The 19,531-nt window shown below is 41.8% G+C and overlaps 1 protein-coding gene across 2 annotated transcripts in view; it reads left to right on the forward strand.

Moving 5' to 3' along the window:
• Positions 1 to 15,283, forward strand: part of sgcd (sarcoglycan, delta (dystrophin-associated glycoprotein)) — a 484,520-nt gene extending 469,237 nt beyond the window's left edge. For both annotated transcript variants that reach the window (XM_006785143.3, XM_006785142.3), the window contains one exon: positions 9,455 to 15,283. In XM_006785143.3, coding sequence (XP_006785206.1) covers positions 9,455 to 9,640 — 186 coding nt within the window. In that variant the 3' untranslated portion in view covers positions 9,641 to 15,283. The remainder of the gene's footprint in view (positions 1 to 9,454) is intronic.
• The last annotated feature ends 4,248 nt before the right edge of the window (positions 15,284 to 19,531 follow it).

The raw sequence follows: 19,531 nt of genomic DNA on the forward strand, positions 1-19,531 counted from the left end.
GAAGAATAAGTCCAACGAGTCAAGAAAGCCAAAGAGTCAGGAGTTCAGACCCTGTTAAACCACAATTAAACATTTTACCTAAACTATCTGTTGCAATTTATGCTTGATTTCTGCAGAATTAGCATCTGCAACTTTTGGTTGCTTGCTTACGTAAGTGCAACGTAATGTTCAATATAATATATTTTTCTGAAAAGTGCCTTTGAATCAGAAAACCAACAAACCACTAAAAGTGGAATTTTTCTGTTTTTTCTTCACAAAGATGAGAAAAAACTTTTCAACCACCAACTGCATCTATTTGCATTGACCTCCATTCTCAACATTCGCTAGGCTGCTATTTTTATTAAATTCTGAAGGATATTTAAAGACGACACCCACTCCATCCACAGTCCACAGCCTGTTTACCACGCTGCCATCTGGCAGATAAACAGATAAACACAAGTATCTGCTGCTGTACCACCAAACTTAAGAATAGTTTTGTTCCTGAGGCTGAAAGATTTACTGACCTCTGAACTTTGCTGTGAGAAGAAACATTTTCATCTTTTTATTCATTTGTATTTTTTTTCTTTAGTAGCTTTCAGCGATTAAAAGAATAATTGATTCTGGTTCTGCTCATCACTCTCTTGAAAATGACAGGTTTTTTTAATGAGTGTTATTTGTCTCATTTGGAGTTTTGTTCATTCATTTCTAATCGACTTTAACAAACTCCACCAAACAGGGCCAGCAGGCTAGTTCGAAGCTTCCCATACTAACATCATTAAAATGGTGCCAGCAGAAGCGACTGTGCGTATGAATGTATTCCAACACAGTTTCAATTAGCTAAAAAAAATCCCAGCGAATAATAAATATACTTTATTTTCTTATACTGAGCCTTCAGGTCATCGTCGATCTGAAACATGGCGTCTCTTTTTAAGGACTAGAGGAAAGAAAAAAATCTATTATATTCACTTTCAGCTCCATGTTTCCCTTTTAGATGCTGGTAGAGTTGCATTATTTACAATTCAAGATAATACAGTAAATGTATTCATACATGTGCTCTCCTCAGATTAAAACCTCCTTTCATTTATAGCCAGCTCTCTGCTGATTGGCCCTCCTGGCCCCCTTCTGATTAACATGCACGTGGGTGGGGCTGACTGCATTAGTGTCACATTGCCATTGACTCTGCCTGCACAGTATGAATGCTGCAACCTGTGCAGGCTACATTATAGCGCTACATAGATTCACATAGATACACAAGGGCAAACAGGCTAACTTCCTCTCTTTTAACCCTTTAAGACCTACCATAGAACCAAGTCCTCCAGAGCTTATATTATATTTTTACATGCTGTGGAGCCATTTTTGGGAGCATTTCAAGTTGCTATACATCAATACAACCATTATAGCCAATTTTAATAATATGTCTGCATTAAGTGCATAGTAATTACATAAATTGCAAAAAAGTGCAATAAACTACAAAAAAATTGAAAATCGTTTTTGTTTTTTTTACATTTATTTCTAGTTAGAGAAATTTAAGAGGCTTATCCCTCAAAACTGTAAATACAAAAAAGTTGCACAAAATAGTTTCCCACCACAGGAAATTTATTTTGAGTGTCTTCATAGTTTTATTTTTGAAATACACCAATTTTTATATACTGCAGGAAAAACAAAAATAAATATTATAATGCAAATTTGCAAAAAAGCAGCATATGCATCAAAATAAACTATTTCCAGCAGTGCAATATGAGTCCTAAGCATCCCAGAAACCACACAGAAAGTCATAAAGTCAAAGATAACTTTTAAAAACACCAGTATAGGCTCAGAAGGCCCTGATGGTAAAAAACTACATTTCCGCGAAAATGACGTCACTTCCGGTTTCGGGCAAGTCATGGTGGACATGCGATAGTTCGCGCTGATGGACGTAGGAAGTGTTACGAACAGCTGATCGGATCGGCAAAGCGTGTTTCTGGAATATTATGTTTTTGTTGCTGCAAGCGCTTTTTATGCAGTTTTTGCAAAGCTATATGTGGAAGGAAACTGTGACCGAGGACAAGCTGATGGCATAAGATGTAAGTACAACTCCTCCGGTTTCATATGCAAAAAAAAATTATCGCGCTAGCTTACGTGGTTGCAGAGCTACCGGGATTTAAAAATAGTTACGCAAAACAGAGCGTGCTGCTCTGACCGGTTTTAAAGGGTTAAAAATCTGTGCCTGCACTGTTCGCCATCAAGCACACAATGAGTGGTTTGAGGTAAAAACTACTTCCTGTCTTTGAGTCCTGTTACTCTAAAAGTGGTTTTTGCACAAAGCTCTCGCTCTGCGCGCCGACAACAAGTTAACAAATTAACTTTTCTTGTCCTGCGGCCATGCTGGCTGATGGGGATCCATCTCAATTCAACATTTTCTCCTGTCCAAACTTATTTTTAGCAAACATCGATCCAAACAATAGCTGGCGTCCTTCGCCAACATGGGCCGGCGTTCTCATAATGGCTGGTGGCAATTTCCCACATGCTGGCCGTGCACCAGGATCTGTAAGAGCCTCGCGGAAAAAAGAGAACATAAGATGATTGGTGTTCTGTTTTATACTCTCTCATCCTCCTTTTACTAATTACTTCCCCACAGTGTCTATGTGCTGCTAGCTTCCATTTCCATCCATCTTTCCAGTTTTCTATCCTTCCTTCCTCCTTTCTCTGCCCTCTTTCTGTCGTAAACTTTGCTTGTTTACCCCCCCACCCTCCAAATTCGTTCATCTACTCATGCTGCTTCCTTCCTTCTTTCATCCTTTCCTTCCTGCTCCTAAATTCCCCCAACCATCCCCTGATTCGTTACACACATCAGTCTTCACATTCATCACGGCCGGCTGCGCTGATAAAAGGATTTCCCTCCTTAGGTTGCACCAGTCGTGTCATGTCAAATCTGCTAAAATCAGCGGAGGAGGATTAGGAAGAAGAAAGTGTTTAAAAGTTTCCCACAAAAACAGTTTCGTACATTAAGACAGACTGCTGATATGAGATGGACACCGAGAGGGAGGGAGGGCGGGAGGCGGTCTCAGGAAGGTGCCCTTGAATCCAGTTTAGTCCAATTAAATGCAACCGCAGCGGCCATGCTGCTGCCGCGTCTTCTCACAGATTTCATGGATGTGTGGTCAGAAATGAGGCTGTTGGACTAACGGTGGGCACTGCATATAATTAGAATCGCGTTCTCACACTCCATTAGGGTTGCAAATGTCCATTTGTCAAACCTCTGTCTAACACACATTCACGCTCCCCCTCTCTCCTCAGGCGCCGCCACTGCAATTACAGAAAGGTTTTGGCTATTAGACACCCACAGACCACACAGGCAGATAATGAAATAGAGTCGTGCACGCTCTTCTCGAAGCATTTTTGAAAGCACGCAAAGAACGACCCGTAATTCCCGAGCGCACATGCGCATTGACTTAAGGCGTCCTTGTTACGGCCGTGTGGACAGGCTGCACTTCACACGTGTAGCTGCTGGCATGTTTAATTACAAGGACGCTGCATCAAGTGTGAGCTGAACTCCGGTGCTGTCATAGTTCAACCGTAATTGACTCTCTGTTAGCCTCACTGTTGGTTATCCACCAAGGTGAGACGGACCAGTGCAGATTTACATCACAGCCCGCACCCGTTAGCAAGAAAGGCCACGAGACACTGGCAGTTACACAAGAAAGTCATCACACACAAGCACAAACTGTTGTGAAGCCAGCGGAGATGCATTTAAACATTTTCATCACTAGACCCTCGGAAGCTGTTTTCTCTCTGACAGAATACAGAGAAACAAACTAGAAGCTAAGTTCGGATGCACAAGAGTCTGTAACCATAACTGTACATGCATTTACAAAAAGAAACGTTACCTTGAATCTATGAACTTAACAAATGTGGATGTTTGTTAACAGTTTTGGTGTCGTTGCTCCAAAAAATAATTTATTACACATCACACGTGAGTAAATGTCGGCCTGAGCCCATCCTAAAAGTGTTCATTTGTGGATTCTCTCTTTACCATCATGAGATACGTGGACGTATTAGGCCACATATTTTTTCACCAGTTCCATTGACATGGGTGTATAAAATCGAGCGCCTAGCCATGCAGTCTGCCTGTGCAAACATTTCCCAAAGAACGCCTTGTTGTAAAGCGCTCAATGAATTCGTGCATGGTACTGTAATAGGATGCCACAGCAAGGTCCATAAAAGCATGGCTGGATGATTTTTGGTGTGGAAAAACGTGTAGAGCCCTGACTTCAAACCCATCAACCACCTTTGGGATGAACTACAATGGAAATGGCAAGCCTGGGCTCCACATACAACAGCCAGTGTCTGACCTCACAAAAGCTTTTCTGGATGAACTGACAAAAATTCCCACAGGCACGCTTCGAAATCTTGTAGAAATTCTTCACAGAAGAGTGGAAGCTGCAGTAGGGGCACGGCTTTTGGAAAAGCTAGTGTAGATGTGGCCCAGTGTTTTTGCTCATATAGTGCGTGGCTCACTTGGATGGATTTACCATCATATCTTCACAAATATGCACATCACACAAAGATAATAAAAACTGCAGATGTATGCATTATACAGGACTGATAACAACCATTAAAGAAATAGTAGCTTAGCCATTAGGTGATGTCTTCCTCCTAACAGCAGGCACCTATCACCATGTGCAGGGTGGTCGTTCCACCCTGCTAAATGGAAGTAATATGCAGTGTGTTGAGGGCTAAAAAAGTCAGCATCGGGGGAAAAGGGTAAGTGATAATATAGCTCATGCAGAGAACATTTGCATTCCCACGGGAGTCGTTTCCCTCCAAGCTGCAGGAAGCAACAGAAAACCTCTGGAGACATGAAATAAAACCGAACTGATACCTTGACCTCACCTCGCCTTTACCTGCCCAACCTGTTTGTGCTGTTGCCCATCACAAGCGCACAGACACGTGGATTTCATCCCGCCGCCCACACACACATTTACACACAGGTTCTGGAGTGTCTCACACCGTCTGCCCCTCGTGGTGAAAGATTTGTTCAACAGCAGCTGTCTGAGGAAGTCAGCTGAGACTCTGCTTTAAAAGTGTTCCAGGTCATTTGATGGCGATGCCTCCCCGAGGTGCACCGTAATGGCTCCTTTACCTTTTTTATGGCTGGAGAGCTCCTCCTGTCCGCAGCCGGTGCAACACCAGCCTCATACGAGCCCCGGGAGGACGGGAGGATGGAGGGAGGAGGGGATTCATGCAGCGGTGGTTTGTGACTGTGCAGAGCGAGAGAGATGGTTTGTTCCAATCAATGAGGGAGTAAAATGAGTTATGGGTTAATGTGTTTATGGAGCGGCTTGCAGAACAACTTTCTTAGGTTTTGCTCTCCTTTTATTGCTCAGGAGACGAGGGGAATAACTTTTGAATGAGCCGACTGTAAACTTGTAGAGGGCTTTTTTGCTTTTTATTTACCCTGTTTGGGACTCTCTGCCAACAAAATACTTGAAAATATCCTAAAATAAAACTCTGTTCATCTGGATTTGGGGCCTCCTCAAACAAAACACCTGCTGTAGAGGGCAATTTAGTTTACAGGGAAGTCTAAGTGCTGAGGAGAAATATGATCATAGGCAACCAGTTAAACCAGCGGTCCCCAACCCCCGGGCCTCGGACCGATACCGGTCCGTGAGTCTTTTGGTACCGGGCCGCGAGAGTTGAGGCTCAGGTGTGAAATGTATAGTTTTCAGGGTTTTTATCGGTTTTCAGCGTTATTTTGTTATCGTTTTTATCGTTTACTCGGTTTTCCTGGGTCTTTTCACGTGTTTTAAGAATAAATCTTATTTTTTTCGGTACTGGTACTAGTTTCATTTTGTTGTATTTATCCGCGACACCTTAAAGGCCGGTCCGTGAAAATATTGTCGGGCATAAACCGGTCCGTGGCGCAAAAAAGGTTGGAGACCGCTGAGTTAAACAACTTCTAGTTAGTTTTACCTTCAGGTTTGATTGGTCCAAAGCACAGTGTGGTCTCCTAATAAGTGCACAGTTTTTAGTTTCCCAAATTTCAAACCTCCTAGATGGACCTAATGGTCAAGGAGCCTGACAGTTTTTAATGCTCTTGTTCAGTAGTTCTCCAGGGTTTCTGATGTTTCAAATGTTTTCTTTTACCATTTGCTGCTTTTCCAGTCATTTCCTTCAGTCCAGTCCTTCTACCTGACCATTTTCTGAGGAATTTTCTTTTGTTGTGTGCTGATGTTTGTTGAATTCTTCAATATCTTCAAGAACTTTTTACTAGCAGTCTGTTGCTAAACACATTTTTCCAATTTACAACAACAACCTAATTCCCAAGGAGCTATTAGTCACAAACATTGCACACCATGCCGAGATATGTAGTGTGTCCTTAAAAAATTGAGGAAACTGGACAAGTGGAGATCAGAAGAAGTCTAAAAACTATTTACAGCAGACAAGCAGAATCTGAAAGTGATTTCCTTAAAAAAGGACCTGACACAGGATGTATCTGGTCCTTCAGTTGAGCCATTTTTTCAAAGCCTCATCAAATGGAAGTGGCTTCCTTTAGAATAGACCAAGAATCCAATCTTAAGGATGGGAAACAGGGAGAAAAGGATGAGGTATGAAAATCTGACAGAGGTCCAAGATCATCTTGACAGAACAGAGCAAAAGGCAGCCAATATCCAAAGAAAAGCTTTCAATACGCTTCTAGAAGACTGGAGAACTATTCCTGAGGACTAAATTTCAGAAGGCTTCCCCAAAGAGCTCAGGCTGTGCTGAGGAATAAAGGTGGTCAGTCCAAATACTGTACAAATGCTGTGTTTGGCCTTATATTTCGATGTATCTTTGCAGGTTTTAATAAATCTCTGCACCTATTTCCAATTTTCCAAGCAAAATACAAAGAAATGATGGGTGGTATAAGACTACAACACTGTACTGTATTTGCTATGTTTAGCATGTTAATCACAACTACATTTGGTCACCAAGAAGTCTTTGTTCTCTCCTGAACTCAGCTAGTGCTCAGCTAAACTGAATCACTCTTCTTCTCTTGTCACTCTTAGCTGCCCTCAAAGTAAATCATTCACTCGTTCTCCTTGGCTTTTATTTTCCTTCTCAGGACTTCTGACTCACATAAATAGTGTCTGAAACTCCTGACACCTTCGCTCTCCCCTTTGTTGGTTGCATAGAATGTTAAGTGACCTGGATACTCAACTGCAGCATCTATCCAGTTTTTCTCACTTGAGATTTTTCCTCCCACATTTCCCAGTGTTTTCCAGCCCTTTCAGTGGACATGAGTGGAATGAATTGTAAAGGTCATGTGTTGAATTTGAAGTCGACAGCAGCGCTGCACAGTAGAGTCATATCTATGATAAAAGTCACTGAGATTGCTCCTGCCTGGCATCATCTGTGCAGAAATCTCTCTAGATTGAGGCGGTGTTGTCCTACAGGATACTGCAGAGGCATGCCTTTTACCAAAATGTCATCAGTTTTAATCCCTGAAGGAGGAGAAAAGATAAAGATGAAGAGTAAAAGTGAATTTGTCAAAGAAAAGCTGGAAACAGAGTTTAAGAAGTTTAGAAAACAGTTCTGCGTGTCTGCAGGTCAGATGATCACAAAGATTCTTGTTGTTGGTATATACTAACAACGTATATGTATAAGAGTTACACCTATTTTTCACTCATCCATCCTCAATCATACAAGTAAGAAAATCTCAGCAAGTTGATTCTGTTCATAACATTATGCAAATTATGTTAATGATCAGTGCAACATTTTAATTTATAGGATGAATTATCTGGTTTCTTTCGGGAGACATTTTCTGTTTCAGACAGTAAAGATGATAAACTATGACTGATGAGTTGAGTCCATAAAATATGTAGAAGATTATTCAGGTTAAAATGAAAACCAGCAACTAATGCAGTGAAAATGCCAAGTACCATTGACATGACAATGAAAATTAAGAAAACAAGCAGGAATTAAATCCCAGGAACTCTGGGGTGGAAATTAGTGTCAGAATTCTTCCTTCTCGAACCCACATCAAGTCACAGCAGAGGTCCGTATTTCCCTGAGCCTGGTTCTGTTTCTTCCTGTTAAAAGGGAGTTTTTCCTTCCCACTGTCACCAAGTGCTTACTCAGAGGGGTTGTTTGATTGTTGGGGTTTTCTCTGTGTCATTGTAGTCTTTACCTCACAATATAAAGCACCTTGAGGTGATAACTGTGGGATTTGGCACCGTGTAAATAAAAGTGAATTGAATCTAAATTGAATAAGGTGTCACTGCACTGACGCATCAGGTTAGGCTGTCACTCCAATAAGCAGGGTTACTGCTGTGACCCGTTTTAACCCCAAAAACCTGTTTCTTGAACGCAAACACAGTCTGTAGTGCCTACGTCTAACAATCAGGAGAAGATGAAAATAAAAAGTCAGACAAATTAAGTGCAAAGCAGAAAGGCAGCTGAACCTCCACCCCCGCCGACTTCTCTCTGAGACAGCTAAGACTCTTATCTCTAAGTGTTTAGTGTGGATGCTCCTGGCAACTGATTAATATTTGATTAAGCGGGAGGAAGAAATCCCAATATTGAGTCATCTAAAAGTAAGAAAACACTCAGAAAATAGTCTGAGAATAATGAAATGGACAATTTCTCCCCACAAATAGCATGTTTACTTAATGCAGCTAACATTAGCTGTGCTAGCAGAAGTAGCCTTCTTTGCTAACGAGTATGTACGTTCGCTTGGAGTTTCCTGACACAACCATGATACAGCCAGTCTTTATTTAGCTCTACAGAACAGTCCTGGTTAGCAAGGCTTTCATTCCCATTGCTGTTTTACAACTTTCAGTCACAGCTAGCTTCAACGAGTGGTGGGTGACTGCATGGCATCTCAGAACCAACAGTTAACTGCATTGTGTCTTAATAAAATATTAATACCTCATTTAGCAGGGCAGCATTTAGTCACCTTGCTTTTTATTTATTATGCTTTACATTCATAAAAACAGTTGTGATATCTTTCACAAACACAAACACAAAGCTAATTCAGCTAACTGGGTTAGCTAACTCAGATGGGTCTTTGCACCAATTTGCCCATAAATCCATCTTTTTTCTTAACCACTTATCTAACTGAAGGTAGTTTGGGGGGGTGTTGAATCTATACCAGCTGTCACATCTATCGCAGGTCTAACATACAGAACCTGCTGCCGACTATCACAGCTGACCGATTTAGAGTAACTGGTTATTCTGACATGCACGTTTCTGCATGTTCTCCATGTGCCTGCAAAATCCAGAACCTTCTCGCTGTGATGGGGACTGTGCTGAGCTGAACTCTGCCACCTCACCAACCTATAATTTCAAATTTCAGCACTATGTACCTCAACATGTGGATGCAAGCAAACTACTTTTTGCAGCAGTCTTTTCCAGACTTTTCAACCATCTGCTTTGTTTCTACATCTCTACCCATTTCATTTCTCTTCTTTACTTTCCCTAATCTCACCAGTTTGCTCTTCTCCCTCTACGGCAGATCTCGCTGGATGCTCAGAGGATTCGGCTGTTGCAGCTGCCGGAGGGGAAGGCCTCCACCAGCTCCTCGTCCTCTGGGACCAGGCAGACTGTCTACGAGGTTTGCGTTTGCCCCAACGGGAGGCTCTTCCTGTCCCAGGCTGGCACCGGATCCACCTGCCAGATCAGCAACAACGTCTGCCTCTAGGACTCATACGTACAAAAATAAACAAACGCATCCTGAAAGAGAGACGGGCTAAACAGACAGATGTACACATATCGCCTGCCTTTAGGACTGATTCACAGATAACACGTACAGAAATACAAAGACTGCCAGAGCTGATGGACAAACAATCATAGATACTGTACTTACACACTGATGGAAACACTTTACAATCACAGACTGATGTTTAGGCCCAAACGATATGTTTTAAGCTCCTGACATGTTCCAGTTTAATGCAACCTTTTTCTTTCCCTTAATTTCATGAGTTGAAGTCGATCATCATGAGAACCTAAAAGTCTCCGCTAAGCTCTTCACACGTAGAGATCATTACATGAACAAAGAGAAACAAAGAAAAAGTTTTTTAATACAGCTGAGGTCTCCGTCACATTGGGAATAAACTGACTCTATTTAACAAAAGGCCAGTATTTGTAATATATCTGTGTGATCCTAACAGTCATACGCAGAGATCTGTAATCACACCACACATATTTTAACACGTGAACATGGTACACACACACACATTGTTTGCTTGTAGAAGCCTCCTGGTAGAAACTAAAAGGAGGATCTCCAGAGAGTTACTGAGAGACGCTGACGTGTTCCCTTTCTCTGTCAAGAGCATTTCAGTACGAGAATCACTAGGGTGATCACCTCCTTTCCTCTGCCTCCATCTTCTCTTTCCTTCCCTGTAGCTTGCTTCAGTTAAGGTTTTAAACTTCACACCAGTGGTTCTCAAACTAGAGGGTGGGCGCTAATTTAGAGAAATGATTTTTGAAGGGAAGGACGGCCCGGAAAGACTTTTGTTTCACAAAGATTCCACTTGGATCCTTTTATTTTTGATGTTTGATATAAAACAAATACACGTATATGCATCCAAAAACTGTGGGGTCCTAACATTTTTCAGCCTTTGAAAGAAAGTTTGAGAACTACTGATGGCGAATGTTCCTAGAGTTCGATCGGGACATAAAACGAACGCAAAGACTTTCAAAACTCTTTAAGTTCAACAGCATTTACAGCGTGCCTCTGTCACAGTTCCTTTATGAGTTTGTTTGATTTTGTGGGGATATGTTGATGCTAAATTGTGACAGTAAGACCGTGTGCAAGTTGCTATGCTTATCAGACTGTGAAGCCATGTTCATGTCATATTGCCTTTACTCAGCTGAGCTTCTGTTCGCTTCTTTCCAAAAAAATATTTGGCTTCAAAGAAACAAACTGCATGTTCTGCAAAGTGCTCGGTTTGTTTTCTTCTAAAGCAAATCTTTTCATATTCTTTGAATTTGCAGAATTTTTATTAAATATATAAAAAGTTTTGTCCTTCAACGGGATGCGAAGGGATTCCTTCACATCCCGTTTAGTATCTCAGAATTCTGAGTTTTTCTCGGGACCCTGAAGTTATTTTCTCTTCAATGTAGATAACTTTACCTTGAGATCAGCCAGTCTAGAAAGTACGCCACAATATGGTCACCTGCAGTCCAGCAACCATCAACTGCCAGCGTAGTTACTCTAGTCTCCGTCAGAGTCAATCTAAGTGAGCCAAAAAAGAGAAATTAGGGGTGTTTCAGTTGAAACAGTTAAAATAATTGTGCATCTGGACATCCTAAAATATGTCAAAGAGCGATGTTTCAAGTGGAAGAACATGTTAGTGCGGTGGCCTCATGCTTCAGGTGATCCTGAACGGTAAGGCCATAGCACGCTGATCCCGTGGTTACGTTTTTCTCACGGAAATCATTCCCTTAACATTCAAAGCATAATAAAACCACATCAGGAACAATCATGTTTTCCACATGGGTGTAGTGGTTGGGGGTGGCTTTTATTTATATAGCACCAAACCACAATAAGAGTGACCTAAAAGCATTTTGTGTTATAAGAAAACTCATCAAAATTCCAACTTTTGTTCTCTAAAGTTGGAATTCTGATCTTTTTATTCCTGTTCTCTGCCACAGGGTCCATTAACGTCCAGAGCGTTGGAGTTTTAGATTGTGTTAGGTCTCTGGTTCAGATCTCCAGTCTAGACTCACTTTGTCGGCCTAATCTTTTAATCTTAACTCTTGTATTCCTGATGATATGACATGAACAAGGCACCAGAGGCTGAAGCATTGATCTGTTCGAAATCTTTAAACATTTAAAGCAAACTGTGTTAACTTTGAATTCTGTGGATATTTTGTTTAATCTCATGTATTGATTGTATGCTAACTGTTGTTGTTGCCTGCATAAATTCTGACCCCTGAAAAGAGAGCATCTGTCGTCCTAACACTGAAGAAAATGACGAAAAACAGCAACAGCTTTGATATTTCCAAACCTCGCATATAAAAACACAAACATCCAACGTGAGCTGCTCGAACCTCGCCGGTGGTCACCCTACTTGTTTCTTGCACTGGGACATTTTTTTTAAAAAGGACAAAAAAAGATTTAAAAAAAAAATACACAAAAAAAACTAAAGCGAGCCACTCTGTTGAAAGAGGGGAACTGTGCCTGTGCCTTACGTCGATGCACTTGTGGCAAGAAAAAGCACATCACCCAGACTTTCTTTGGCATCAGTGAGTATTATGATCTCTGATTTCAGTTGTGTTTCATCACAAATCTTTCCCTGTGTGCGAATGCAAAGACCTTTGTTCCATATTTGACTGTAGCGCCCCCCGCTGTCAACACCTGACTCTGCAAAAGGAAGTGCCGGCTTTGTTTTTTTCATGTATCACTTTAAGTTTGTGTTGCTTTACATGCTCAAAATCTGAGGTTAAAACGTGTAACGTGATCCTGTGGAGTTTAATGTGCCGGTGTCTTTGAGTTCCACTGCTTATCTTGAACCACTAGCTCAAAAATATCCAGTCATGTACCGCCATTTTGTCACAAGTGCTGGCGTCCAAGAGAAATACACAAGGGGGTGTTTGGTTTAGCAGCTACCCTTGGAAAGAGTAGCTTGGATCTATTCTAATGGTTGTCAAAACTCATCATTAAAGCTACAGGAGAGGTCATCAAATGTCATCCATCCAGATGCTCATGCGGATTCTCAGGGGGCGATCTTGGAGGCGATGATCAACCAGAATCTAAATTTATTTTAAATTTTTATGGTTGGCATCAAAATTAAGACTTAAAACAGTATGAAAGGTGAATTGAACCTTCATGACTGCCCAGTGGTTAGTGAAGTCTGTGAAGCTTTAATTTGATTGTTTTCACCATCTTGTTGTTCTAGAAGTATCGCCCCCTGGTGGCCATTAAAAGCAATGCAGGTTTCAGGCATTTCTGGGTAGGGCTGTTCGATATAACGATATATATCGGATGACGATATAAAAACATCTATCGTTTCATTTTACGCTATCGTTTGTTTCGTGGTGTCGCAAAATAAACTGTTTACGGCAATATTTTTTCATTGTTTTGATGGTCACTGTAGTGTCTATATTAATTTCTTAAAGTTCTCTCTTTCTCTTATATTTAATATAACCACACTACGGACGGACAAGCGCCTGTTTTTATGCGTTGTCGTTAGCAACGACGACGGTAACAGCATCGCGTGTCCGCTTGTTTATGTTCCACATAAACCTTCCACAATAAAGCTCAAGATCCTGTTGAGACTTTTCAAAATAAACTGAATCACGTGAAAGAGTATGCAGAGTATTTACGGATGAGAAGCAAAAAAAGAGCCATCAGGAGCTAAAAAATAAACTTTAGACTCAAACATTAGAACAGGCTTTTCCCCGCAGCACGCCGTGTAATAAATACTCACAAAGAAAACGGCGGCCGTTACAACTTATGTCTAAAAATGTATCGTTTCATACATCGGTTAAAACACTCGACTCCAGCTGACGCGCAGCTGGAAACACTTCACGCAAGTCGAGCTGCCCGAGATTCACAGAATTTACAGAAAATGTTACATTTTTGTGATTTATATCGTTATCGGACGATAGATGTCTTATATCAGGATATGAGATTTTGGTCATATCGCACAGCCCTATTTCTGGGGTGACTTTGCTTTTCAGATCCAGTTGGTGTGCCAATCTTTCATACTGTCTGTCTGTGGGTTAGACCAGGCTCACTTTTGCCGCTGGCACCAAAGGACATCTCGTGTGCATCACTCGGTCTTTGTGTCAGTTCAATGTAGTGTTTTGAGATCAGAAGGAAATTCCCAAAACCATCCTACGATACTGCACAGATATTGTCGAAAGCTATCTAGACTATCTTCAATTTAACATAGAAAGTGTTTTCCATCAAGCCTGGCAGAATTGTGTAGTATCAATATTGTCTGGCTGCAGAATTAAATCTGCGGCAGCAAGTATGGAAGCTTGCCTAATTACCATATCTGCAAGGCTGTAGTAATACATCAGCAAAAGCATTCACTGACGATGCGTTGAGTTCCCCCTCGGTTTCTGTTTCCGTTTGGGTCGGGCAGCCAGCCGGTGGTATGAAAACATCGCTCACCTGTGATGTGTAAATGTGGCACAAATCGAGGCATTTTACATCTTAAAGCACATTTTAAGATGCAATAACTGGAAGTGCAAAGTTGTGAAGATCTTTCATCGATGCACCGAAAAGGAACTCGACATTTCCTATTAAACGCAGTCACAGTAGTGCGCAGCATTTATTTTATTCATGTCTCAGTTGTTGCGTATGTCACATCCTTTTCCAGAGTCGGTGTACCAACCTTCCTGCTGTCTCCAGCTTCTCGGTCGCTGTATATTAAAGGACCTTCACAAATATTTCACCACTAAAACTGAACCTAACTGATGTATTTGTTTTTTGACTACATGTACACAGGAGGAACTCTTCTTTTTTATACAGTTGTATATGTAAATAATGTAACCTTGTCGCTGCAGCATTAGATGATTCACACTGACAGAAGAGAAACACTGCTCTTTTACAAAAAGGAAAATCTCTTTTTATATTGTACATCAGTATGTGTTTTTATACCAAAAAGGGCAAAAAAAATAACAGTGTTAGAGGATGTCCACTGAGTTAGCATGTACAGAAATGTATACAATGTTCGCCTGTGGAGAACAAGCTGGTTTTGTTTTTCTGCCTTCTCCTTCCTACGCCCGTCTCTCCTGCCGAGCTCAGATGTCCCGCTCACACACACCTGCCTTTCATTTGGTTTTGTTGTTGTTGTTGTTGTCGTTCTGTTGGGCCCGAGGTCTTTGCATTCTCTCAAAGTGTGCCGTGTGTAAATCTGTGCAACTACGAGTGAGCTTTTGTTTTGTTTTGGTTCTTCTGCTCCACAGAACGTGCTGAACGACGCTCAGAGAAGTACAAAGAAACAGAAAGCAGAGACCGGGATGTCGCACAGGGCTGAGGAGAAGTGTTTTGATCGGGCATACCCAAAAAGAAAAAGAAAGGAACAGCAGCTGGTGTTGTTAACTCGCAGTAAACAGACTTAAGAAAGTAAATAATTACTCATTAGCCATCGCTCATCTCATCCAGCGGGCTGTTGCTGATCAATCTCTGTGATTGACCGGGCGGCGTTGCTCTGGCGGCAGTTCTTCCAGCCCTGTGTTTGTGCTGAGCGCTCTGTGCTTCTGTCTCTGGCTACGCACTGAGGTTAACATCCATCCTGAGTATTTATATTTTTCTTCATTTTGAATCTGAAACTGCCGTTCATGGAGTAGTTTTCAAAGATGCCAAAATAAAAAGGCGTTGTTTAAATCAGTGCAGTGGTCATTGGATCCTCCCTGACACGCAAGCAACTCCACAAGCTGAATTAGAAATCCGGATTTCCTTCACTAGCAACACATGTTCATATTTCAGTATAATTTTTAATAAGAGTCTTGATAACAATGAGCATTGGCTTTTGCCAGTGCACCAGTAGCTAACTGTCCATTGATTTTATGGGAAATATTCCCAGTCTTTACACTGGAATTACAGATACAGTTAATGACGTGCCTTTTTCTGCAAGCTCCGATCACACAGGGCGAGAGCTGCAGACTGCCTGCCAACCACCGGCTGCCAGGAGAAAGAGTAATTTTCAACCGGTAAACAATCGTTACTGGAGGTTGTTGGCACCTGTGTCCAGTCCTGCGAAAATAGTAGGCGTGTACTTGCAGACAAGTTGCCATCTTTCATGCAAGCTAGTGCAACCGCAGCAATCTGCTAGCAACCAAAGCAATCACAAGCATGCATTTGATGCATCACCCTCTTTTTAGCTATTTCTGCTAGCAACAGCCGCTAACTGCCAACAACCACGCCGCAACTGTTTGGTGAAGTTTCCTCCTTTTTCATTTTATGACGCATAGTTTCAGAAATGTTAAAAATCCCAACAAAATGTGTCATTAAACAAAAACTGAATCCCTGCAGGATTCGTGCTGATGGTTAGTTCATCTCTCTTTTAAAACAAAGTTTATCTCAAATGCATGTGTCTCCCAAAAAACACAATGTCATGGAGCAGTAAGTTAATAATAGAAAAGTGTAAATGTAGGAGGTTTTTTTAAGGTTTCTATACACTTGGCTTCAGGCAGTTTGAGAAAAATCGGACTTTCATGTGAATCTGACAGTTATTGAGTAAAAAACATTTCAAAGGGAAACAGGAAGTCCTCTGCTCCCTCGGGCTGAGGATCGCTGGACTCAATTACTTTTCATCTGCACTGCAAACATTTGTTAAAGGGTGAATGGAGCACGGAGAAGGTTACGCACACATTTCAAGATAATGTACTTTTATTTATATGTTACAAGGCTGATGATGAGTTTATGCCCTTGTTCTAAATCTGCATCAATATATACGCACGGATCAGGCGTGACATAATGAGCACTGATAGGGGAAGTGAATACATCATTTATCTCTTCATCGTAGCACCTGTTAGTGGGTGGGAGACTTTGGGGAGCAGGTGAGCTTTCTGTCCACAAAGTTGATGTGTTAGAAACAGGAAAAGGGGGAAGTGTGAGGATCTGAGCGATGTGATGGATAGATGGGTCAGAGCGTCAAAAACCTGCAGCTCCTGTGGGGTGGGAAGAGTGGTCCAAGGAAGGAACGAGTGGTGGCAACGTTAGGTGGTGCCTTAGTCTGATGACTCATGTTTTCCTTTACATCACGCGATTGGTCAGGTGCTTGTGCGCCGCTTACCTGGGAAACACTGGCCACCAGGAGGCACTATGGGAAGGAGGCGAGGCCGTGTCAAGGAATGTTTGTGCTCTGAAACCTTGGGTCCTGCTTGCTTTGGCACGTATCACCAGCTGAGCTTTGTTGCAGACCATGTACACGCTGTCATGGTAACCGCACACCCTGACGGCTGTGGTCTCCTGCAGCAGTTTAACGCGCCACAAAGCAAAGACGGTTCAGCAGCAGTGTTGGTCAAGTTACTTGAAAATCGTAATTAGTTACTCATTACTGATTACTTCTCCAAAAAAGTAATCCTGTTACTTTACTGATTACTTATTTTCAAAAGTAATTAGTTACTTTATTACTTAGTTACTTTTTACCTTTCAGCCTAATTCTATTTTTTCTGCATATTTCATCATATAAAATGTAATTAAATTAAAAATTCTCTTTTTAAAACTTGTTTTATGAGTTTTAATCCTTTAAGTTTATGCTCATTGTAAGCAAAAATTAAGTTATATGCAACAGTCTCTGACTGGAAGAAATTAGTTTAACATTTAAACCTTTTCTGCATGTTCCAGCACATAAAATACTCAATCTTCAAATAAATGCAAGTAAAACACAGCAAACAATAAATTAAATCAAAGATTCAGCAGCACTAAGTCCTGTCGCTCTTGTTCAGCAGGAGTGGGGCGGGTGGAGGTTTGCCCGGTGACGCAGCGGTCATGTCAGTGGGGGGATCCGGGGGGTTCTCTGTGAATGTCACATTCCCGTGGCAGCGTGCTCGGACTTGAAGTTTACATTTTCGCTGTAAAAAGAAGTTTTCAGAGTGCACAGTGGACGCTAATGTTTTGTTACTTTTTACAGAACCAAACTTAAAGTAATGTGAGTACTTCCACTCTTTAAACGCTGCACGGTCCATTGTTGATCCGAACACGACCGTTACTGTTGCACGCTCGCACGTCATTGTCATGAGACACTCTCGCAAACAAAATCACGGTTTAGTATCGCAGGAAAGTAACAGTAATCTAATTACTTTTTTGCAATAATAATCCCTTACTTTACTGGTTACTTGAAAAAAGTAATCAGATTACAGTAATGCGTTACTGCCCGTCTCTGTTCAGGAATGGTTTGAGGAGAACAAATTCTCCAGATCTCAGTGACAAACAGGTCGAATCCATGGAGGCCCGACCTCGTAGCTTACAGGACCTTTGCTAAGATCTTGGTGCAGATACCACAGCGCACCTTCAGGATTCGAGTGGACTCCATGCCTCGATTGGTCGGGGCTGTTTTGGCAGCAAAAGGAGACCAACACAATATTTGCATAGTTTCGAGAGTCTCAGAATATTTACGTCTGACTCAAAATGTGGAGAAAATGTGCAAATCTCTGACCGTATAAAGAAAACTTCACTTGCCACATCATTCTGAATACAGTAAAAATGCAACTTTTAAATGGCACTTTCACTTTGGAGATAACAATCTCTGTTAGACAAGGCAAGATCAAAATGTGAGCAGTTATACATCCTTTCGAGTTTATGCCGCTCCCATACCTACATCGTGTTTGTCACGATCGCATCAAACGCGATCCAAGCTGAACGTGGGACTTTCAACAATTTAATCGTCACAGAAGACGGCGGCACACTGGAGTCGTTATCTGATGTCGTTTCCTGTTTCATCTAGTTTTCACATTTGCTGACGTCTTCTTCTTCATCATCGTTGCGGCGCTATCGTTCCGATGGCATGAGTAATCACATGTGTGAAATTGGTTCGCCGAAGTTTGATGGCTTTCTTTGTCTCTGAGTGTAAAACTGGTCGACGTGCAAATAAAAATCGGTGAAGTAAAAGAGACAGGCACTCTTCGGTTTGAACAAAAAGCACTCCCTGGGGCTTTTTGCCAGGCATTAATGAGGCTTTTTATTCCAGACAAAGTAGTCCCAACTGTCTGTTTGTATTTTTTTTAAGAGTAAGACTCTGCAGAGGGTTACTCGAGTCCAAGTCTTTCTGCCTCGGAGAGTAAAGTGGAGAACTTATTTTCAGTCTAAGTCAAAGCCACTATCGTCACCAAGATGCCAAGAGGGGCAACGACTGCTCTTCCGGAAACTTTCCTGTCACTAAAAGTCAATCTTTGACACCCTAAAAACAGACAAATGAGGACTTTTCGGCTGTTGTGAGAAAGCAGCGGCCACATTCACTCAGCATAAACTTACATTTCCTGCAGCGTCTTTTTAATTTGATCTTCTTCGCCCGACCTGCACTCTGAGCTGTGCCGGAGTGCAGATGGGGTCACGCCTCCCATCTTGTTTTGCTGTGTTATCAGCTGAGAGAACCGGTGCCACCCCAGATTAAGGAGCGCTCCTCGCCTTCTTCGGCTCACGCTGCCGAGGCTGCAGAGTGATCCGTGCTGCTGAACAGCTGGAGGCCTGGAAAATGTGCTTCGGCTGGTCGGCTCATTAGACAATTTTCACCGAGCGACGGCAGAGCTCGAGCAACAGATTTGCCGCAGGCGAATTTTCATCTTAGTGCGTCATTAAAGCTTTTTGTCCTGCATTAGATTTGCAGAAATATTCAAACATCTTTCTCTGATAGCCAGTGGGACGGGCGATTATGTCATTCAGCTGATCTCTTTGTCATTTCAACAAAGCTGATGACGTTTCAAGGTCAAGTGTTTTGTTTATTTTTCATCCTGAAAGGTGTTTTTGACATAACGTGCTATTTTAGTAGAAGAACTGTTTCTTCACACACAGATGATCATTTTTCTCTCCGATTATTGTTCCAATAAAAGCTGGAAGGTAGTGGCTGCTTCTCGTGCATCGCTTGAAAAAAGTGTTTTTATTTTTGCAAAGCTTGTCAGCTGCACGGACAGG

This window comes from Neolamprologus brichardi, chromosome 10, assembly GCF_056152115.1.
Source record: "Neolamprologus brichardi isolate AB-2024 chromosome 10, ASM5615211v1, whole genome shotgun sequence".
Classification (NCBI taxonomy): domain Eukaryota; kingdom Metazoa; phylum Chordata; class Actinopteri; order Cichliformes; family Cichlidae; genus Neolamprologus; species Neolamprologus brichardi.